Genomic DNA, 21,149 nt, shown 5'->3' on the forward strand with positions numbered 1-21,149 from the left:
TTAATTATTATCGCGCTAAACAAATTTGATAAAATAAATCGCCACTAGTGGCGCTGCATTCAAACTGGACATGTGACGTACATGTATGGGGAAATGTGTTTACAATACAACAGGAAGCCCTAAGTAGTCCTGCACCCTGAGAACGCAGAGCCCGGACTGGTACATAGAGTTTAATTATTTCAGCTAAGTAGGGAGGGGCTAGTCTGTGAACAATTTTTTATGGGTTAGTAACAGAACCTTAACAACTTATCTCACAGGGACAGGAAGCCAGTGACGAGATGCCAAAATGGGTGTAATGTGGTCAAACATTCTGATTCCTGTCAAAAATCTGGCAGCAGCATTTTGAACCAATTGGAGACCCCTAATGCTGGACTGCGGTAAATCAGAAAATAGAACATTGCAGTAGTCCAATCTAGATGAGAGAAACGAGACAATCGGGGTCTCAGCATCAGCCATACACAGGATGGGACAAATCTTCGCTATATTTCACAGGTGGAAGAAAGCAGTCCTTGTAATATCTCTAATGTGCAGGTCAAAAGACAATGTAGGATCAATAAATAATGTTGTCCCACTAAACATCATTAGATCATTATTCGGGCAATGACTTTGAGGACAGTGATCTTATGTTAATGAGACCCAGACTAAGGACCTCAGTGGGGTTGACAGTTGGAATGTTTGAATTTCTTTCAACTTTTAAAATAAGTTAACTTCTTGTTGTGGAACAAAGCGCCTGCATTCTCTGGTTCAAGCTGAAAACACAGAGGGACTTCTTTTAAAATGCTACATTTCTTCAGCCATGACAAGGAACTATTTTCAAAACCAAAAGATCCGTACAACCTGAACGCTCCCATGCAAAAAGCTTTATTAGGTACAGATAGTAGTGACATTTCGGGCGCAGCCCTTCTTCAGGTTCTTTGGTTTTCATCTGTCTGTTTTGATCCAGCACACCTTTATACATCCTGAAGGTGCCTGTCTTTGCTGAAGGAACTATTTTCAGACATTTTCCAAAATCAGGACACTTTGTGGATAAGTTTTTATCAGGCTGTGATGATGAATCCGACTGAAACAAACAGGTAAGATTAAGGCCCCTTCACACATCGTGCGAAGTTTGCTCGAATTCGGCAAAACAGCCTGAAACAGTTCGAATTAACGCACCATGAAACATTGTGCTTGTGCCTTCCAAAAGCTCTGATTGCCAATCAGAAACAGCTACAGAGCTGTTTGTGAAAATCTGCCTCATATCAGGAAGGACATGGAAGTATTACAAAAAAAATAAAAATCACACACCATATAAAAACACCGCATTTATCAAGAGGGCAATACAAATATAATCCGTCTGTTCCTCTGGTGATGACACATGGTCACTGATATACAGTCATGAAATGACATGAATGAGAAGCAGTGTGCTCTGATCATGTCCACACATCTACTGGTCCGGTGCGTCCAGTCGCCCCGCGCGTGTTCTGCCCAACACCCTTGTGGACAGCACTCCGCAGCACTGACACCACGTCATATGGAACAGAGCTCACATGGGTGACGTGATAGCCAGATCGCCCGCTGTGTGTTCTGATCTGACGGTCCGTTTCAACCTGGTAGGCTGTCAGTGTCCGCTTCATGCACACACGCTTGCTCGCTTCAGCTTGTTCGCCACAGCTATATGTTTTTATTTATGTCCACATAAGTATAGCAATCACACATGCACCTCACAGACAGTTGTTAGTCCATGTCTGTCCAAACACAGTAGGTGTTGTCCAGATCCACAGATCTCTACAGCTGCTTCTGTCGGAAGCCACACCTCCTGTCAGTGGAGTGCACACACCCATGTGTCTGTGTGTGTGTTTGCAAAGCCACACTCATGGGGAACTTTGACAAATTTCACTGCGAGTATGACAGTGATTGTCTGCAGTCTGCTGTCATGCCTAGAGTGCGAATGACCACACATTTTCAAAGTGCCATGCGAGCGGTGTTAGATGTTCGTGCGTCAGTTGGAATTTGGCCGACACCTGCCGCAAGAGGGTGCGATGGGCTCGCACAGCACACACTCTGTCTTTCAGCCGCTGGTGTGCACAAATAGTCATAAACAGACAAAAAACAAAACACAACACACTGCACAGTACAGGTGAGCCACGTTAACTCGCGAATCGGCTTTACTGGTGGTCAAGTTGTGGACCCCCAAAATTTAGTCTACCTATAAAAGTTCATTTTGATTTGACCGTTTTTGAGAGGGATCATCAGTGCAGACAATGATTTCTTTTTCCTCTTCCGGCTGCTGCAGGTCAGCACTTCTGTGTGGAAGAGTCCTGTCGATTCAAAGTTTTTGGATGCGACTCTTTAGATCCTTAGAGTCGGTTCAGATTGAGCCGGAATTTATACACACGCCCACCACACTGACAAACCCCGATCTGCAGCAGTCAGAGGAGGGGAAAAAAACACCTCGAATCCAATCCAGATGAAGAAATCATCACCATCCAGGAAGGAATCACGCTTCAAATCGTGAAGACAATTATAATATGGCAAGGTAAGCTTATTTTAAGGGTTTTTTTTTTATTTTTTTGTCAACTTAATTAAGTCGCGTTTTCAGGTAACTCGTGGTCCGATTTTGTGGACTCCAGCTCGTTCAACGGGGCTCACCTGTAATTTCATCCCAACGCAGATGAGGAAATGCCATCAATTCATAAACATTTAATGAAAAAGTTTACATTTACACTCTTACAGTGCTAAAGTGTATTGTGGCAGCTCTGATGCTTGTGTACCGTGACACCTCGTGCATTGTGAAAATTTGTCATGTCTTGATTATATTATGTGTCGTTAATGTCAAGGTTTGTTCTTGATGTTTGAACATGCAGTCTTAGTATTTTAGTATTTTTTTTTTTTTTTTTTTTTTTTTTTTTTTTTAGTATTTAGTATTTTCTGTCACATTGTTGGCATGGTGATGTTTCTGACTAGCAGGGTTTTTTTGTCTTTGAATGCATGGCCAAGGAAAGCAATTTAGATAAACTATCAGGTGGCATATAGTATTTTAGTTCAGTAATTATGATTTTTTGATTCATTTGCCAGAAATGTCTTGTTGTACCTGTCTGTTGGTGACTAGTTCCACTTTTTAAAATATGAATAAATAAACTACTACAGGGGCACTTGTTGGAGAACATGTATCTCCCTAGGCACAATCAGACCTTCATATTATCTGTATTTCAAAATGTTATTTGTGATTTTTTTTTTTTTCTCTTCATGGGGCGGGGGTGTCAGGTTCCTGCATCATATCTTGACAATCTTCAAGATTACCTTCCTAGCAATATTGAAAAAAGTGACAGAATTGCACCAGGACAGCACCAGATTTAATTGGATTCTTTCTTGGCCTGTGACCTCCACATGAATCAATTTTTGAGCAATTCTAGTGCCAAATCAACAAACCAAATGTTGACAGCATAAATTCGTTAGTGTAGGTAAAAATCAAGGTACTCCAGAAGTAAAAGGTTTTTTTTAGATTTTTGCAAAGTTATTAAAAATAAAAAAGCTAAGAATTCACATGTACAGAAGTATTCACAGCCTTTGACATGAAGCTCAAAATTGAGCTGAGGTGCATCTTCAATTCAGTAAGTGGCAGTATGCACCTCTAAAGCTAGTTTGTGATCTGCAAGTAAACACAAGAAGATGCATTAGTATTTACAGTGCATCAGGAAAGTATTCACAGCGGTTCGCTTTTTCCACATTTTGTTATGTTACAGCCTTATTCCAAAATGGAGTAAATTAATTTTTCCCTCAAAATTGTTCTTACAACACCCCATAATGACAATGTAAAAAAAAAAAAATTGGGGGGGAGATTTTTGCAAATTTAAAAAAAATAAAAAAACTAAGAATTCACATACCGTAATTTCCTGACTATAAGTCGCTACTTTCTTCATACGCTTTGAACACTGCATCTTAAACAATGATGCGGCTAATTTATGGATTTTTACAAGCCTATTTATGTACGATTTCTTTTTTCTTTTTAAAATTGGTGGGTGCAGCTTACATTCAGGTGCACTCCATAGTCCAGAAATTACGGTACATATGTATCCACAGCATTTGCCATGAATCTCACAATTGAGCTCAGGTGCATCCTGTTTCCACTGATCATCCTTGAGATGTTTCTACAGTTTAACTGGAGTCCACCTGGAGTAAATTCAGTTGTTTGGACGTGATTTGGAAAGGCACACAACTGTCTACACATAAGATCCCACAGTTGACGGTGCATGTCAGAGCACAAACCAAGCATGAAGTCAAAGGAATTGTCTGTAGACCAGGATTGTCTCAAGACACAAATCTATATTGCTTTTGGATGTATTTGTACAGTATTGTAGCTCAATATCACACTCCTGCTTTTGACCCCCTACTCACAAAATGTAAAAAACAAAAACACAACATTCTCCAAAATCAAGAGACATATGGTAATTTTCACAATATTCTTGACTTCCTGCAAGTGCTAAAATGACTATAAAATGTTCTTATTATTGTGATCAGAACAATGAATCGGTTTACTTTGGCATTTCTTACAGGAAATGTAGACCACTTGGCAATTTATCTTTTATAAATAATGCTTTGTAGCGAATATTCAGGTCTCACACGGAGGCACCATAAAGATGTAACAAAATTAGTCAATTCTAGATCGGCTCACACGGAAGCACCAAAATAAATGTAAAGAAATTTAATTAATTATTTGGAATAAATGGCACCTCACACGGGCACCAATTTAATGTTATTAAGAATTGTTAAACTCTCAAATTGAATTAGATTGGCCTAGACCTCATTTAATGGGTCACCAAAATAATTAACAATTTTAGGGTTTAATAATTATCAGTCTCAAATTAATTAATCACTCTTAATTTAATTCATCAGTCTCGGGTCTGAAAGTGTGAATTGTACGATGGGATTGACCAAAGGTTTCCTTCTGAACACCAAATGAACCACAGCAGAAATATTTATAATTTATTTACAATTATACAAGAAATTAACAGTTTACTGGCATTTTTGTGGACAGTGATTAAATAAGTTCATTTATGGACACAATTTGCTTAACTCATGAGATGTGAAAGAAAGATAGCTGAAGCTAAAGCTGAAGTAAATAAATCTGATTAGAATTTAGTGATGAAACTTGAAGCCAATTAATTTTAAGAAAATTATTAAACATATGAATTTGTTTAAAAAGAAGAAGAAGCCACTTTGCATCCATTGGCAACAAAATCCTTTTTCTGGAACTTTAACTGGGTCACTTAGCTGGTCCGATGAGGAGATGGTTCTCCACCCACCGATAATGTTGATGCTCTTTGCAGCGTGAGCTCACTTGCGTCAGGGGTTAACTCAGTGGTCTCCCTGGGTGATCTCAAAGGCTTGTGTCGGCTGGTTTTACCAACAAGATGGCTGCTTGCAGTCAGGTTTGAAATCAGCTCTGTCGTCAGCTGCTTGGACCCCAGAGGTGGAAGGCGTTTGTTGAAAATGGTTTCTGGTAGCTTTTCAAAAATTTGTTGGAGCCAGATTAAAATTCTTTGTGAATTTAGAGAAAAGGTAAAAACTTTAACAGCTTTGGAAAATTAGCTGACAGAAAAGGAAAGTTGCTTTTCTGTAACTCCACTGTTATTTTGAAAGGTTCAGCTCAGATGTTCTCTTAAAAATTCAAAAGACTTGACAAACCTAAAAAATGTCAGGCTACTACTTTAGCAGCGAATGAATGGAGCCACGTGGTAGCTTTAGCTTAGTTTAGCTTAGCATGGGGCCTGGTTGACCCAAAAATAAAATTAAGCGTTTTAAAGAAAGGAAGAGAGTTGCAGAGCGCTCCAAGAGAGCGATAGGCAAGAGGCCAAGAAGCACTCTGTTCTAACTTTTTACAAGGGGACTTATGTCATTAAACTCCGCCCATTTAGGGTGTGTAACGTCACAGAAAACCTCATGTGTTCAAAGGGCAGACACAAATGATTGAACTATTTAAACACATTAACTATTTTGTTATACTATTGTTCTAAGACACTTGAATGGATACATTATTAATCGTCACTCAAACACTCCATTTGGTCAAAACAGAATATTTCACCATCAACATATTGATAATGCAGAAAGATCACACTTAACACACATCAGTTACAAGGAACACATGTCAATAAAATAGAATGATTATATGCAAAGCATTTTGTTTGCTTAATCAGTACAAACAACATTAGAAGTTTTTATATATGAATAAAATAATACTGATGCATTTTTTATTTTAAGCAAAAGTCTTTTACTTAGACCTAAAGATAAAAGCTGATTGTCAAGACTCAAAGTTTATAGCCATGTGTTATGGGGGAAGGTCCTCTGGCAGGGTGGAGAGGTTCTGGCCTTTACGTGAGGCCATTAAGGTGGGTTCTTTGGGCCTGGGAATTTTCAGATTCTGACGCAAAGCCATTATAATGTCATGTAATTCATAGTGACTGAAATTTAACCGTTAACCAGGCAAGGGTTCCCTTTGAAGAACTTTGAGTTACAGTTCTGTTTTTGCTGTGAAGCATAGTGTTGGGCCATCGGGGGATGTCTTCATCTCATCTCCAGATGGGCTTAGGAATTTCTCAACTGAGAGTGAAACACAGTCTCTGTCTTCAGTTCCAAACCTCAGGCTTTTGTTGAGATAGCATTGATGTATTTATTTTATTAGGGCGAATCGAGGCCACGGGCTACAATTTATTTATACAGTGTCTGCTAATAGAGTGTTAAAGTGCTTTACAAAAATAAAAAAATTCTAACAAAATTAAAGGCACATTCAGAACATTGTAAATACTTTTACCTTACCCATCTTCCTTATTTTAACAAGATGCATACTTTTGTCTTTTCCTGTTTTATGCCATATTTTCTCTCTTCCTCTGCCATCTCTTTTCTAACTTTCCATCTTCTGTCTATGGCTGACATAGAGAAGCTAATTGAGGGACTGAAGTCCCCTGAAACTTCTCTGCACCTTCCTGACCTCTTAACCCTGGCTGACCCCTTCGGCACTTCTACAGAGAGCTTTGCCAATGGTACCAGCTCTCTTTTTGTTTCCCTGTATTGCCTTAAATTGCCATGTTGGTTTTTCATGCGTTTTCTTTTTTCTTGTCTTCCTCTTCCACTTTTCCTCACATCACGATAAAGCCTTACAGAGGCAAAGTAGTGGCAGGAGTTGTCTGTTCAATCCCTCATTTACATTATTAATCATTTCTTTTTAAATATTCTTTCCTTTTGTTGTCTTTGTAGCAAAGGCAGAGACTGGTGTGGATTCACTGATTCCTGGTTTGGAACCTCCGCATGCCCTTCCACTTTCATGCCAGCCAGAGCTCATTTCTACCAGCATACCAGGTTAGCAGTAAGACATTTTTACATTTGTTCTTGCAGCTTTTTAGTGAATAATTCTTGCCAGTTGAATTCTTGGTCCCTTTGTCACCTAACACCTCTTCCTCTCATTTTGACTTGAGGTAGTTGTTGTGAAAACCTTTCAACTGCAAACACTATTTTGTTTTTATTATTTTAATTATGTTTGCTGGTATGTGTATGAAGGTAAACTACAGAATTATTTTTGGTGACCCTCATCATTCTAACAGGCCCTATGTTGTTCACATTGTAACAGGCCCTGTGTTGTTCTCTCTTTAAAGCTGTAACAGGAAATTATACAGCATTTCCCCTACCTGGCAGCCAGGCCTGAATGTTTTTATGAAGTACATAAAAACTGCTGCGAATGCTTTTGCTTGTCTCTGTTGTTGCAAGTAGCAAAGTTAAATTATATCCAAGACAACTCATCTTTTTAAATGTGCTTTACAATTAGTGTTTTCAAGTGAAAGCAGCCACACAGGAAAGGCTAGGGATGTCCCGGTCAGTTTTTTTTTTTTTTTTGTCTCCCGATCTGAGTGATATGAGTATTTGCCCATACAGAGTCCATATCCGGTACTTGTATTTACCTTGATATTATACTTGTACAGAGGACAATGCGAGCACATTAAAGTCGGTCCATTCTAAATCAAATCAAATGTATTAATTTATATAGTGCCAATTCACGATTCTATATGCTTGTACGCATTACGTGTTGTGTATCTCAGTAAGTGATAATAATGCAAATAACATGCTGTTGTCATACGGTATGCATTTTCTGAGTCCATGCCGTCTCCCGCAATGACAGATATTCGCCCTCGTCTAACCTGGGCGAATATCTGTCATTTTGGGCAACTGGGCATGAACGTCGGGCCGTGGAAAATGCATACCACCCTCCAAAAGCATTTTATTGTATTATTATAAGCCTTTCACAAAAATATTGGTGTTATTTTTGCAGATATTAAAACTTTTATTTTACCAAACAATACAGTGCAAATGGGGGGGATCTGTCCATGTCTTTCTTCACTTGTGTTTTGCTGTTCTAAAGGAAAAACAAACAAAACCTGAATCACTATTTGCTGTTGCTCCTATTTGAAACATGTGATGTCAACTTTGGTTCTCTTTCAAGTATTGGCACACTACCCACCACACACTTCTAGAATCAGTGTCCTCACTAACTGTATTCTGTTGCTCATCATTGATGGAATATTGTGTGTTTTATTTCGGGCTTTGGCTTTGCTTCATCCTGTCTCAGGCTCTGTCACTGGGGACGACTCTCTGCTGGGCTGTGATCTGTTATCTCATTCTCCTACTCATGGAAACCAGTCTGTTTGTTCTGTTCTCCCTTCCTCCTCCTGTTCTGCTGCTCCTTCTGGCTCCAACTCTGGATCTTGTCTGGAGGAGAAGTCAACTGGCCAGGTGGCTTTTGGTAAGACTTCCCGTTTGCTGCACCTCTCAGGTAGTCATATACCGTATTTACTCTAATAAATGGTCGTGAAATTTTCTTGAGGGGAGAGGCGTTTATTTACTATCGTTTGTGCATGCATACGGTACACAGTATGGCCTTATGATACATATGTACATGCATACTGCATGCAAGAGAAGCAGCGCAGACTGGAAACTAATTTTTTTTTCTGCATGCAGTAGCTGGCATACAGTTGCATAAAATGGCTCAGTGCAAATGTTTTTACTCAGCAGCGTTCAAGTTAAAAGCTTTGAAAGAAGCAGAAGAGAAGGGGAAACACCATGCTGCTCGGATTTTCATAGTCGATAGGGAACGCATCTGGGAGTGGTGTAGGAACAAGGATAAGCTTGGAACCCTGGCCAAAAAGGCTGCCTGGTTGGTTGGGTGGGCAGCAGGCATTTGCATGACATGGAAGGGTCTGAAATATGAGGTACTGCGGCTCCATAAGCAACAGGGAAAGCAGAATAGACTGGTGAGAGTTTTTTGGCAATTTGCTCTGTTCTCTCAGGAATTCACAATTTCACTACATGCAATGTGATGAAAAAATGGGGGGGGGGGGTATTAGAGAGGGGGCATTTATTAGAGTAAATACACTAACAGCTAAGTGGAAATACATTTTTGCCAGAACAGAAGTACCTGTTTTAAGCAAAAGTAATATTAAATTAAAGGACACATTCAATGAGAGCTTCAGCAGACACGTCACGAAAGAACAGCAAAAGTCCTTAACGTGCATTGCTTTAAATCCTGTAACTGCCCTGACATCTGTTTTTATCTACTCACATCCTACTTTATCTTTTTGCACTTTTTGCTTGCTACTTTCCCTTCCTACACTTTCATTTCCTTCACCGCAGACTCTTCTTTCCTCATGTTGTCTGGAGATAAGTGCAATGACGTCAACTTCGATCCTATTCCTGTGCTCATCTCCAAAAACACAAATCAAGGTAAGCCTAATGGAACCTGGAGATGAGCACTCACATCTACAGAAGGCAGGCAGCTGCACACAGATCAGGAACTTAGCTTCCCGTTCTGAAGCCCCGTCACCACAACTCCTTCTGTGACTGTTGGACGCTTTTAATCCCAACAAACCTCACTGAGATTCCTCTCCTTTATTTCCAGTTTTGTACTGCCAGGTATTCTCCAACTTGTAAAGTTTTTTTTTTTCCTCTTTTTGGTTTATTTTGCTTTGAAGTCAGGGCATGATTGAAAGTTTCCTTATGTTAGAGTTTCATTCTCTTGCTCTCCCCCTGTTACAACGCAGCCGTGCAAAGATAATCCCAGCTCACGCTGCCTGTTTCTCTTTCTTTTTTCTGCCCATGTTCTTCCATGCACCTCTGCTCTTCCATCACTTTCATCCTCAACGTCTTGCTTTTTGTGTTGTTTGTTTTGGTTAATATTACTTTTTCTTTTGCTTGTTTTTCACAATCTTGTTCCTTCTTTGCTCTTCCATGTCCACCTCTGTCTCTCTCTGGCACATTTCAGGTGGTCACTCGTGCAGCAACAGTGGCAGTTCAGAGTCCAGCATCCCCAACTTGGCCCGCTCCCTTCTGCTGATGGATCAGCTCATCGACCTCTAGGGGGCAGGGAGGGGTCCAAGGGGCATTGTGCAATCCTAACAAGGGACACAGGGAAAGGAGATAGAGCTGGGGGCGCAGAGGCACTTAGTGTAGTACCTTTTGAAGTGAAACAGAGGAGACTTCATTGAATAATTCTGTCAAAACTTTTCCATGTGCCTCTTTGGTCTCACCTCCATCTCTGGATGCCTGATAATCTTATTTCACGAGTCTCTGCTTTCATTCTGGTAGGAAAAAAAATCAATGCTCGAGCATATCATTCATTCTGTCCTGGCTTTCCATGATTTTCTCATGCTTTCCTCATACTTTCTGTTAATAACTTTCATTGTATGCACAGCCATAGCAGTTTATTTCATCATTTATGGAATTGCTTAATCACAACTGCACTGTGTTTACTCTATTTTCTCATTCAGGTTTAAAGCTTTATTTGGAAGGGTCACCTTCACATGGTCATTTATGCCAGGGATCGGCTTATAGAGTAAAAAACAAAATACTTTAGACTACCTGGATCATTTTATGCTGTATGTGGAAGCACTGAATTGGCCAAATCAGGCCAGTCACAAAATTTCACAAAATTATTGATCAAATGATGCCCAACCCTGAGAAAAACAGGAAGACCTCTTTGATGTAGTTCAAGTAGTTTTGCTGTCAAAGTGGTTTGTGGTGACATACAGTGCATCTGGAAAGTATTCACAGCACTTCGCTTTTTCCACATTATTTTACAGCCTTATTCCAAAATGGAGTAAAAAAAAAAAAAATCCCTCAAACTTCTACTCACAACACCCCATAATGACTACATGAAAATGTTTTGTTTTTTTTTTTGTTTTTTTTGCAAATTTATAATAAAATACATAACTAAGAAATCACGTATACATAAGTATTCACGCCCTTTGTTCAGTACTTTGTTGATGCACCTTTGGCAGGAATTGCAGCCTCAGGTCTTCTTGAAGATGATGCTACAAAATTGTCACACCTATTTTTCGGCAGTTTTTCCATTCCTCTTAGCAGCACCTCTCAAGATTCATTACGTTGGATGGGGAGCATCTGTGCACAGCCATTTTCAGATCTCTCCAGAGATGTTCAATCGGATTCAGTTCTGGACTCTGGCTGGGCCACTCAAGGACATTCACAGAGTTGTCCTGATGCCACACCTTTTATATCTTGGCTGTGTGCTTAGGGTCATTGTCCTGCTGAAAGATGAACAGTCTCAGTCTGACGTCAAGAGCACTCTGGAGTAGGTTTTCACCAGGATGTTTCTGCACATTGTGTGCATTCATCTTTACCTCAATCCTGACAGGTCTCCCAGTTCCTGCTGCTGAAAAACATTCCCACAGCATGTTGCTACCACCACGCTTCACTGTCGGGATTAAGCTTGGCTATCGAGAACCGGTTCTTTTTGGTTATCGTTAAGAAATGATTTGATCCACCCGCCATCAATAGCCTTTTTGCTTAACAATTCCCTTATCGTACCTTAGAGCGGCTGTTGTTTTTGAGGGTGTTTATCAGGAAAATTATCAATTCTCTACGTTGATTACAGACCCTGCAGTAGGTCTGTAATCAACCGCTTCTGCAGTGCGACTCCACTTTGAAGCTTGAACCAATGAAGCAGTGCTTTGATCAGCTGGCTCGTTGGTTCTTTGATTCACTGCTCTTCAGAAGCAGCAAGTCTGCTTCTTAACCCCTCTCAAAGCCATTAAAATATGTCAATCGTGAGTCATTTTTGTGTGTATTAAAGTCACTAACTGAGACTCTTGTCTTGTTGCAGTCAAGAAATGAGATTCATCCTCTGTTCCATTGGCACAGCTCCAAACGCTGCGCTGCTCTCTGCTGAGACAGAGTCCAGTCAAAATGAATAACTTCAAAATGAATTGCCGCTTTAAATAAAATGACATCTCTTTCCAAATGCTGTAATACAGACAGTAAACTACAATCGACTATAATGCTTTTTTCCTCCCAAAATGATACGTCCTACGTTCTTTATGAATTACATCCTGACATGCAGCACGGCCCGGCTGCAAGAGCTCAGCTCAGAGGTATGGTGTGACATTCATGCCAAGACTATCTGAAAGGAAATGCTTTTGACAAAACTACAGCTTTTGTTTATTTCTATTTATGTCCAGAGATCAAGGATCCACCATGTAGAGTTTATTTCTGTCTAGAGTTTAAGGATCCAGTGACCAATTTTATATTTATTTACTTTAAGACTCAATAAAATGTTGTTGACATAGAAAACCTGTAAAGCCTACTTTTAGTACACAGAAAATTCACAAGGGGTATCGATAAAGGAATCGGTAAGGAATCGGATCGAAAAGCGGAATCAATAATGGTATCTATCGATAAAATCTTATCAATACCCATCCCTAGTAGGGATGGTGCCCGGTTTCCTCCAATCCCAACGCCTGGCATTCACACTAAAGAGTTCGATCTTTGTCTCATGAGACCAGAGAATATTATTTCTCATAGGGGAGGTGATGGCCTAGTGGTTAAGCAATGGGCTGAGACCAGAGGATACTCTGTTCAAATCCCCATCTGGCTGGAAAATCACTAAGGGCCTTTGGGCAAGGTCCTTAATCCCCAAGTTGCCCCCAGTGTGTAGTGAGCACCTTGCATGGCAGCACCCCAACACTGGTGTGCGAGTGTGTGTGAATGGGTGAATGTGAGGCATAAATGTAAAGCTCTTTGAGCTTCTGATATAGATGGAAAAGCGCTGTACAAATGCAGTCCAGTTGCAGTCCATGGTCAGAGAGTCCTTCAGGTGCCTTTTGGCTAGGTCCAGGTGGGCTACCATGTGCCTTTTACTAAGGAGTGGCTCCCACCTGGCCACTCTACCATACAGGCCTGATTGGTGTATTGCTACAGAGAAAGATATCAAAGGAGTGGCTTCAGGCTAACTCTGTGAATGTCCTTGAGTGGTCCAGCCAGAGGATGAATAGACACAAATGCTCAAAGATAAGTGTGCCAAGCTTGTGGCATCATATTCAAGAAGACTTGAGACTGTAATTGCTGCCAAAGGTGCATCAACAAAGTATTGAGCAAAGGGTGTGAACACACGTACACGTGACTCCGTAGTTTTTTATTTTTAATAAATTAGTAAAAATCTCAAGAAAAACCTTTTTCACATTGTCATTATGGGTGTTGTGTGTAGAATTTTGAGTAAAAACTTAATTTAATAAATTTTGTTACAAGGCTGTAACATAACAAAATGTGGAGAAGGTGAAGCACTATGAATACTGTTTGGATGTACCATAACATTAATATCATAAAATCTTGACAGTTTTAAAACAGTTTTCAGAGTTTTTCTGCTGTGCAAGACAAGCATGTCCCTTTTCAAACTTTGTAGTTGAATATTAGGACAGCTAATTCCAACACCAGATTTGGAGTTTGATAAAAAAGCTTCATTCATTCAAATTGTTCTACAGTTCTGTTTTTGGAGACACACCAGTATTTTACCCTCCTCAATCTCACTTATCCACATTAACCTCTAAGCACCACGCAAATGCCTCCAAGCCGTCGCAGTAACTCAAACACAAACTGTGCCACGCTGTTGTTGATAAATTTTGAACATCTTGAATTTAGCGCCACGCTCAGAGAGGAGCCTCGTTAACTGAAGATAATGCCTCTAAGAGCCACTCTGAGCCACTATACTGCCACGATAGCTTACGAAACAAAAAAACAGGGCGCGTGGCTCCTTCTTCATCCTTCATTATTCGTGTGGGACCGTGACTTTAAACCCTAGAGTCCCCAAATTTGGGGACTCGCCCTGTTTTGGAACATTTGAACACTCATAACTAACCAATGCTGACACCAACATACATTTATTATACATCAAAATGTCAAGCGAAGTCTCCTCTACAAAAGTATCCACTTCAATCACATATCAACTAACCACAGCTGAAACGCCAAGCAAATAAAGACATAAATCGGAATTCATTTTTTTGGGGAAAAAAAAAAACTCATTTACTCCTACCAAGTATTACAGTGAGGAAAATAAGTATTTCAACACCCTGCAGTTTTGCAAGTTCTCCCACATAGAAATCACGGAGGGGTCTGAAATTTTCATCTTAGGTGCATGTCCACTGTGAGAGATATAATCCAAAAAAAAAATCATAAAATCACATTGGATGATTTTTAAATAATTAATTTGCATTTTATTACATGAAATAAGTACTTAATCACCTACCAACCAGCAAGAATTCTGGCTCACACAGACCTGTTATTTTTTCTTTAAGAAGCCCTCTTATTCTGCACTCTTTACCTGTATTAAGTGCACCTGTTTGAACTTGCCTTTATAAAAGACACCTGTTCACACACTCAATCAATCACACTCCAACCTGTCCACCATAGCTAAGACCAAAGAGCTGTCTAAGGACACCAGGGTGGAAACATCATACTCTGGGGTGCTCTTCTGCAAAGGGGACAGGACGACTGCACCGTATTGAAGGGAGGATGAATGGGGTCATGTATTGCGAGATTTTGGCAAACAACCTCCTTCCCTCAGTAAGAGCATTGAAGATGGGTCATGGCTGGGTCTTCCAGCATGACAATGACCCCAAACACACAGCCAGGGCAACTAAGGAGGGGCTCCGTAAGAAGCATTTCGAGGTCCTGGAGTGGCCTGGCCAGTCTCCAGACCTGAACTCAATAGAAAATCTTTGAAGGGAGCTGAAACTCCAAACCTGAAAGATCTAGAGAAGATCTGTATGGAGGAGTGGACCAAAATCCCTGCTGCAGTGTGTGCAAACCTGGTGAAAAACTACAGGAAACGTTTGACCTCTGTAATTGCAAACAAAGGCTACTGTACCAAATATTAACATTGATTTTCACAGGTGTTCAAATATTTATTTGCAGCAGTAACATACAAATAAATTATTAAAAAATCATACATTGTGATTTCCGGATTTTTTATTTTTTTTAGATTATGTCTCTCACAGTGGACATGCACCTAAGATGAAAATTTCAGACCCCTCCATGATTTCTAAGTGGGAGAACTTGCAAAATCGCAGGGTGTTCAAATACTTATTTTCCTCACTGTATTTACTTTAAATTTTTTTGCATCCACAACATCCCCTAGGACCTGTCTTTTAGCTGATCCAAACTTTTGCATTTTTGACCTTGTACAAGCAGAGAAATAAATCATAATGTATGGGTATGTGATTTTGGTGAACTAGGCTCTACGGCTTAAGGGGTTAACTTAATGGATGTGTCTTCTACCCAGCAAAAAGGAATGCATATCCTAACACAAGCGTTATTGGTAGCTTGTGCCCAGTGCTGCTGTGGTTTTCCAGATCAATGCTCACATTGTTTACTGAATTTTCTGGAGCATAAGTTGCACCTTTTTTCTGAATTATTAGCTCTTTAATTTGGGTTTTTTGTGCGATGTTGTAGTTTTATTATTGCTATGTATTTTATTACTGGCAGTTATTTTGTTTAGTGGGAAAGCCCTATATATTTATTAGTATATAAATTGCACCCCCACAGCACCCCCAAACTAGTAAAGAAAAAAAAAATAAACAAAACTGTGGGCTTCTACTCTAGAAAATATGGTAAATACATAGTAGAATTGTGCTCATTTAGGCACCCATGGGTGGGTTAGTCTAAAAATGTGGTCAGGTGCAGTCCTGATGCATTATTATCTGGCAACAGAATGTGTCTGAGCTGTAGACCAGCAAAAAGCTGGTCTAAAATCCAGCACAGTGTATTTCTGATGTTGAGAGTACACAATACTGAGGCAAGCCTTGCCAACAGCAAAATTGCATTTCTAATCACAAGTTACAAACTGCTGCCCAGTGAGCGAGTAGTATCTGTGGCAGTATTGTTTTGACACTGGTATCACGTGTATTGCATATAAACGGCTATTTGCAGATCTTCCAACCTGTATGCATTTTTCATACCAGGCCTCATTTGGACATCAGTGTACCCTGGTATGTTTTATCATTGAACCTTATGCAAAATAGTTCAAGTAATGTATTGGCAGGTTGGGCAACACGCACGTTTGTCTTCCAAAAACCAAATGAAGATGAGTTGGACCAGTCACATCACCATATTCTATCCCCACCGCTAGTGTGGATGAGCTGCGTTTAGCAGAGACCAAAAGCAGTAGCTACTAGCTGTTGTGGACCGCCTGTGTCTGTCCTTTCAGGGTTTTTTTCTTTTAACAAATATGTGAGGTAATACTGCTTGCTGTGTGGTTACTTATATTAACTGACTATCTAAGAAGTCTATGCTCCAGTATTTCCACATCAAGTGATACTTTAGTTATTTTTGATGTGTATCTTAGCACTATTAGCAGGTATTGTTAGCGTGGTTAGCTCCACTATCACACCACAGTTACTGAGCTAATAAGCAGGTCATAACTTTTAATTCCTGCACTCAAGCCACCATCATGAAAGCCACCGCCTAGTCCTCAAAAAATATGTTCATACAACACCTGAACCAAGATTAACGTATTAGCTTTAGTTTGTGTTGGGTATTTTCTCCTCCAAACATTTTTAAAACCTTTAACAAGACAAACAGAGTCAAGAAACACCAGTGAGACAGAAAGTCAAATTTTACGCGCGGAGTGCGGCCAGGCTGTACACCAAGGCTACACTAAAGTCTGGCCTGCTTTTCCGCTCTTTTTATTAAGAGACGCCCTCATCACATAAACAAGAAACTTGTCCTAAGGGTGGGGGTGATGACGCAAGACAAGTTTCTTCCCATAACATAAACGCATACGTCAATAAGTGCAGCTGTAAGGAAGAACACTTTCAGGTCAGCACATCTCGTTCGTCTGTTGCAGGTATCAGCTGTTCTGCATCTGCCTGAAGTGTCCTGTCTTCCACACTCCTTCACACTAAACACCACATCACAATAGTCAAAACGTTCTCTTACTCCCAGTCGTTAGAGGCTGCGAAAACAAAGTTATATTATAATAATAAGTACATCCAGCCCTTCATTCCCAGCTCAGATTGACCCCAGAGTGCTAAAACAAAATTGAATTCTCAGGATTGCATTAAGACAGGTGCAAAGCAGCACATCTCCGTTCTCATGAGAAAGAAGACAAAGCTAAAACAAGGTTGAATAACACGTACATTCTCAGGGTGAAGTGCAAAACAGCACAACACCATTCTCATGAGAAAGAAGACAAAGCTAAAACAAGGTTGAATAACACGTACATTCTCAGGGTGAAGTGCAAAACAGCACAACACCGTTCTCATGAGAAAGAAGACAAATGTACAAATGTTTAACAGCGATAACATATATACAAAATCCTTAACATTCCCCTCCTGTTTATCGCCTGTTAAACATACAGTAGGCATCACTCAGCTTAGCACTTCTTTTTGAGATTTTCACTAAGAGGTTCATCATGGTATGTTCTCTCTCTAGGCTTACACCCCAGAGGTGATGTCGTCATTGTCACCATCATCGGTGTCTGGGTCATCATACTTCCATTGGTCTGGGTACAGGTCAGGAGAGCCATCGTCCTCCTCGTTGTCGTCTGTCCCCAGAAGTGGATATGATGCCGGACCCCCTCCTGGTCCTGGACTTATTGCTGTGGTTATCATTCTATTTACAAGGCCTCAGAGACATGGAATACAACAACATCCACACAATGTTAGAATTGCAGCAAATACTGCTATAGACACTAATAGTGAAGAAATCAAAGACCTCCATTTTCCCATCCCTTCCAGCCACCAATCCCAGCCTTCGGTGTTTACTCCACTGTGCTCTTTCATCTTCCTGTTCAACGTCCTCAGCCCGTCAATGGCTTGAGTGAGACTGCTGTCTGCAGCCGTGTTGTTGGGAATGAATGTGCAGCATTGTTCTCCGAACATGGCACAAACACCTCCTTTCTCTGCCAACAACATATCCAGAGCAATATGATTCTGGAAGGCCATAAGGGACGTGGCTTCTAACTGTGAATGGACAGCCTTAAATCCTTCCTCAGTCCAATTTCCTAATTTCTGTACATTGTAGTGGATGTAGTTTATTCTGTCCACGTTTTTATTAATTGAGCACCACCAACAGATGGAAGATTCGAATCCAGCTGCTGTTTGATTAACCAGTTTATACTCGTCAGGCACTCCCCTGGGGACTCCTATTGCGTCAATATATGTTGGATTTCCCACTCCTTTCCAATCTCTTTTCACTCTATGTCTGGCTATGCCTTCCTGCCAATCTTCAGGAATAAGAGAGGCTGCATATGTCGTAACGTCTTCAGGGGTCATGGGTATGGCTTCAACTGGTAACAATAATGATATTAATGCACAATAACCTGACACATTCCGTGGCAGTCTGTCAAAGAGTCTGTTATCCCCACACCACCACCATACGTCACTCCTCCCGACAGGTTTGAATGTGGGAGTACTATGGACCACATTCTTACACCAGGCGGTGTGGTTTAAGCTACCCAAAGTCTTACTTGTCCCTGTCAAGTGTACACATGTATGGTTAGCATGCCCAACTTTGCTTGAGAATAAAGGTTTAATCTTAGTCAATTTGGTCACTGGATAGATCTTGTCCCACTTAGAACAATTGTTGTTTGCCGCAATGTATGTCTGTGTCATAGCAGTCAGTAGACAGTCTTTGGGTAATGCTGCCGGTATTACCTGTAATATAGGTCTGGGTCCCATACATACAACACAGTCCTTCTTTGCTGCTAGTCCTGCTTGTTCTGCCATTAAAAGCCAATTGTTATTTTGTCCACTAATTCCTGTAGTTACTAGGAACCAGTCATCTGCCTTCATGTCTTTTGTGCCTTGTACAGACACCCCCTTTGCTTGTATGGGCACCCCCTTTGCTTGTATGGACACCCCCTTTGACGTACTTAATTCGGTCAATATTGGTTGCTGTACTCTATCTGTTTCACAGAGGAAGTAGCATAACAAGGACTGTCCGTGGGGTCCAGAAACCCTCGTTCTTTTTATTTTTTTCTTTCGCCATTTCTGCACACTACAGCACACCTATGTTCAGAACAGTGGCTTCTTAATGTCTTCTGCTAGCTTTCGTGTCTAACCTGGATCTTAACACCAAGCTCACACACTATTACTAGTCTTGTCCTACTGTTCTTACTGTTTGTCTGTGTCTGCAGAAATGACTTTCTTACAGTGAGTTAAATGAATCCATGTACTTCTTTCCCCAATTTTCAAAGCTGTGGGTGTTGTGAGTAGTACTTGATAGGGCCCTTCCCATTTAGGTGAATGCCAGTGTTTTCTCTTGATGCTTCTTATCAACACCCAGTCTCCAGGTACCACTTTAGGGTCCTCCTGTGGAGAAATGGGATCATCAGTGTTTGGAACTCTCCCTCGTTGTCCTTCTAACATTTTTCTCATGTAATCCGCCAAATTGGCTTCCTCAGGTACATCCCAAATTTGTCCATAATATGGCAATCGATATTTTCTGCCAAACAATGTTTCATACGGTGTCAACCCCATGGTACTAGTTATGTTTATATACATTTTTACCAAATCTACACAATGCGTCCATGGTCTGCCTGTTTCCTCCATTGTCTTTCTAAGTCTGTTTTTTACTGTTCCATTCATCCTTTCCACTAATCCGGCGCTTTGTGGATGATAAGAACAATGATTTTTGAGATTAACCTGTAGTGCTTCTCCTACGTATTGCACTATTGTATTAACAAAATGCGCTCCATTATCTGAATAGACTGTTTCTGGTATTCCAAATCGTGGGATGATGTCTTTGCATAATGCTTTAGCCACTGTAAGTGAATCTGCATGTTTTGTAGGGAACAATTCTACCCATTTTGAGAAGGCATCAATTATGACTAAACAAAATTCCTTCCCTTCATGTTTACTCAGCTGTATATAATCCATATGAATCACTTGAAAGGGATATTGTGGTGTTGGAAATTTACCTCTTTGGGGTCTCAAATTGCCTTGTGAGTTGTGTTTTGCACATATCATGCATGCTCTACAATGCTGTTTTGCATATGCATCGAACCCATAAAGACAAAAAATAGATTGCAATTGCGATATCATCCCCCCATTATCATCTACCCCAAAATGGGTAGATACCCCCTGATGAGACATGCGTCACGCCATGGCTCATAATAGCTGCCCATTTAAACATATTTTTTGGCAATATGGGTTTCTTTTGTGGTCATACGTACAAGTCATTTGCATACGTAGCTCCTTTAGCTATCCACATTTGTTTTTCTCTGTCTGTTGCCTGCTGTTGCATGTCAGCAAGCAGTGTATGACCTAAATGCAAATCTGGAGTAGTTTCCTGTACAACAAAAATAGAAGAAGCTGCTGCTGCCTCTTTTGCTGCTCTGTCAGCAAAATCATTTCCTTTTGAAACACTGTCAGAGCCATTGGTGTGAGCCGCACATTTGCATTTAGCAATTTGTTGAGGCAACTTCACAGCTTGCAGTAGGGCAGTTAGGAGAGTGGCATGAGTCACTGGCTTTCCAGACGATGTCACCATTCCACGCTCCTCCCACAGTTTTGCAAACACATGCACTGTGCTGAAAGCGTACTGGCTGTCCGTATAAATTGATACGGCCGTACCTTGAAACAGATAGCAAGCTGCAGTTAAAGCAACTAATTCAGCTGCTTGTGCTGAAAATGACGATGGCAATGAAGCAGAATCTAATACTTCTGAATTTGTGACGACAGCATATCCAGATTGCGTTTGTCCATAAGCATTTTTGGTGGGAGAACCATCCACATACACGATTGTACTGTTTGGGATGGGTGTGTCCCGGAGGTCTGGGCGTGCTTTTGTACAAACTGTTGCTACATCAAGACAATTGTGCGGCTCACCATCCTCAG

At 40.6% G+C, this 21,149-nt stretch overlaps 1 protein-coding gene across 1 annotated transcript in view; it reads left to right on the top strand.

The window, feature by feature from the left end:
* LOC117509937 (AP2-associated protein kinase 1-like) overlaps positions 1-21,149 on the top strand; it is a 95,124-nt gene that overhangs the window by 51,900 nt on the left and 22,075 nt on the right. The window contains 4 exon segments of the mRNA XM_034169550.1: positions 6,915-7,019; positions 7,234-7,335; positions 8,597-8,770; positions 9,658-9,747. Of these exon segments, the coding sequence (XP_034025441.1) occupies positions 6,915-7,019; positions 7,234-7,335; positions 8,597-8,770; positions 9,658-9,747 (471 nt within the window).

Source organism: Thalassophryne amazonica, chromosome 5 (genome assembly GCF_902500255.1).
Source record: "Thalassophryne amazonica chromosome 5, fThaAma1.1, whole genome shotgun sequence".
Taxonomy (NCBI): domain Eukaryota; kingdom Metazoa; phylum Chordata; class Actinopteri; order Batrachoidiformes; family Batrachoididae; genus Thalassophryne; species Thalassophryne amazonica.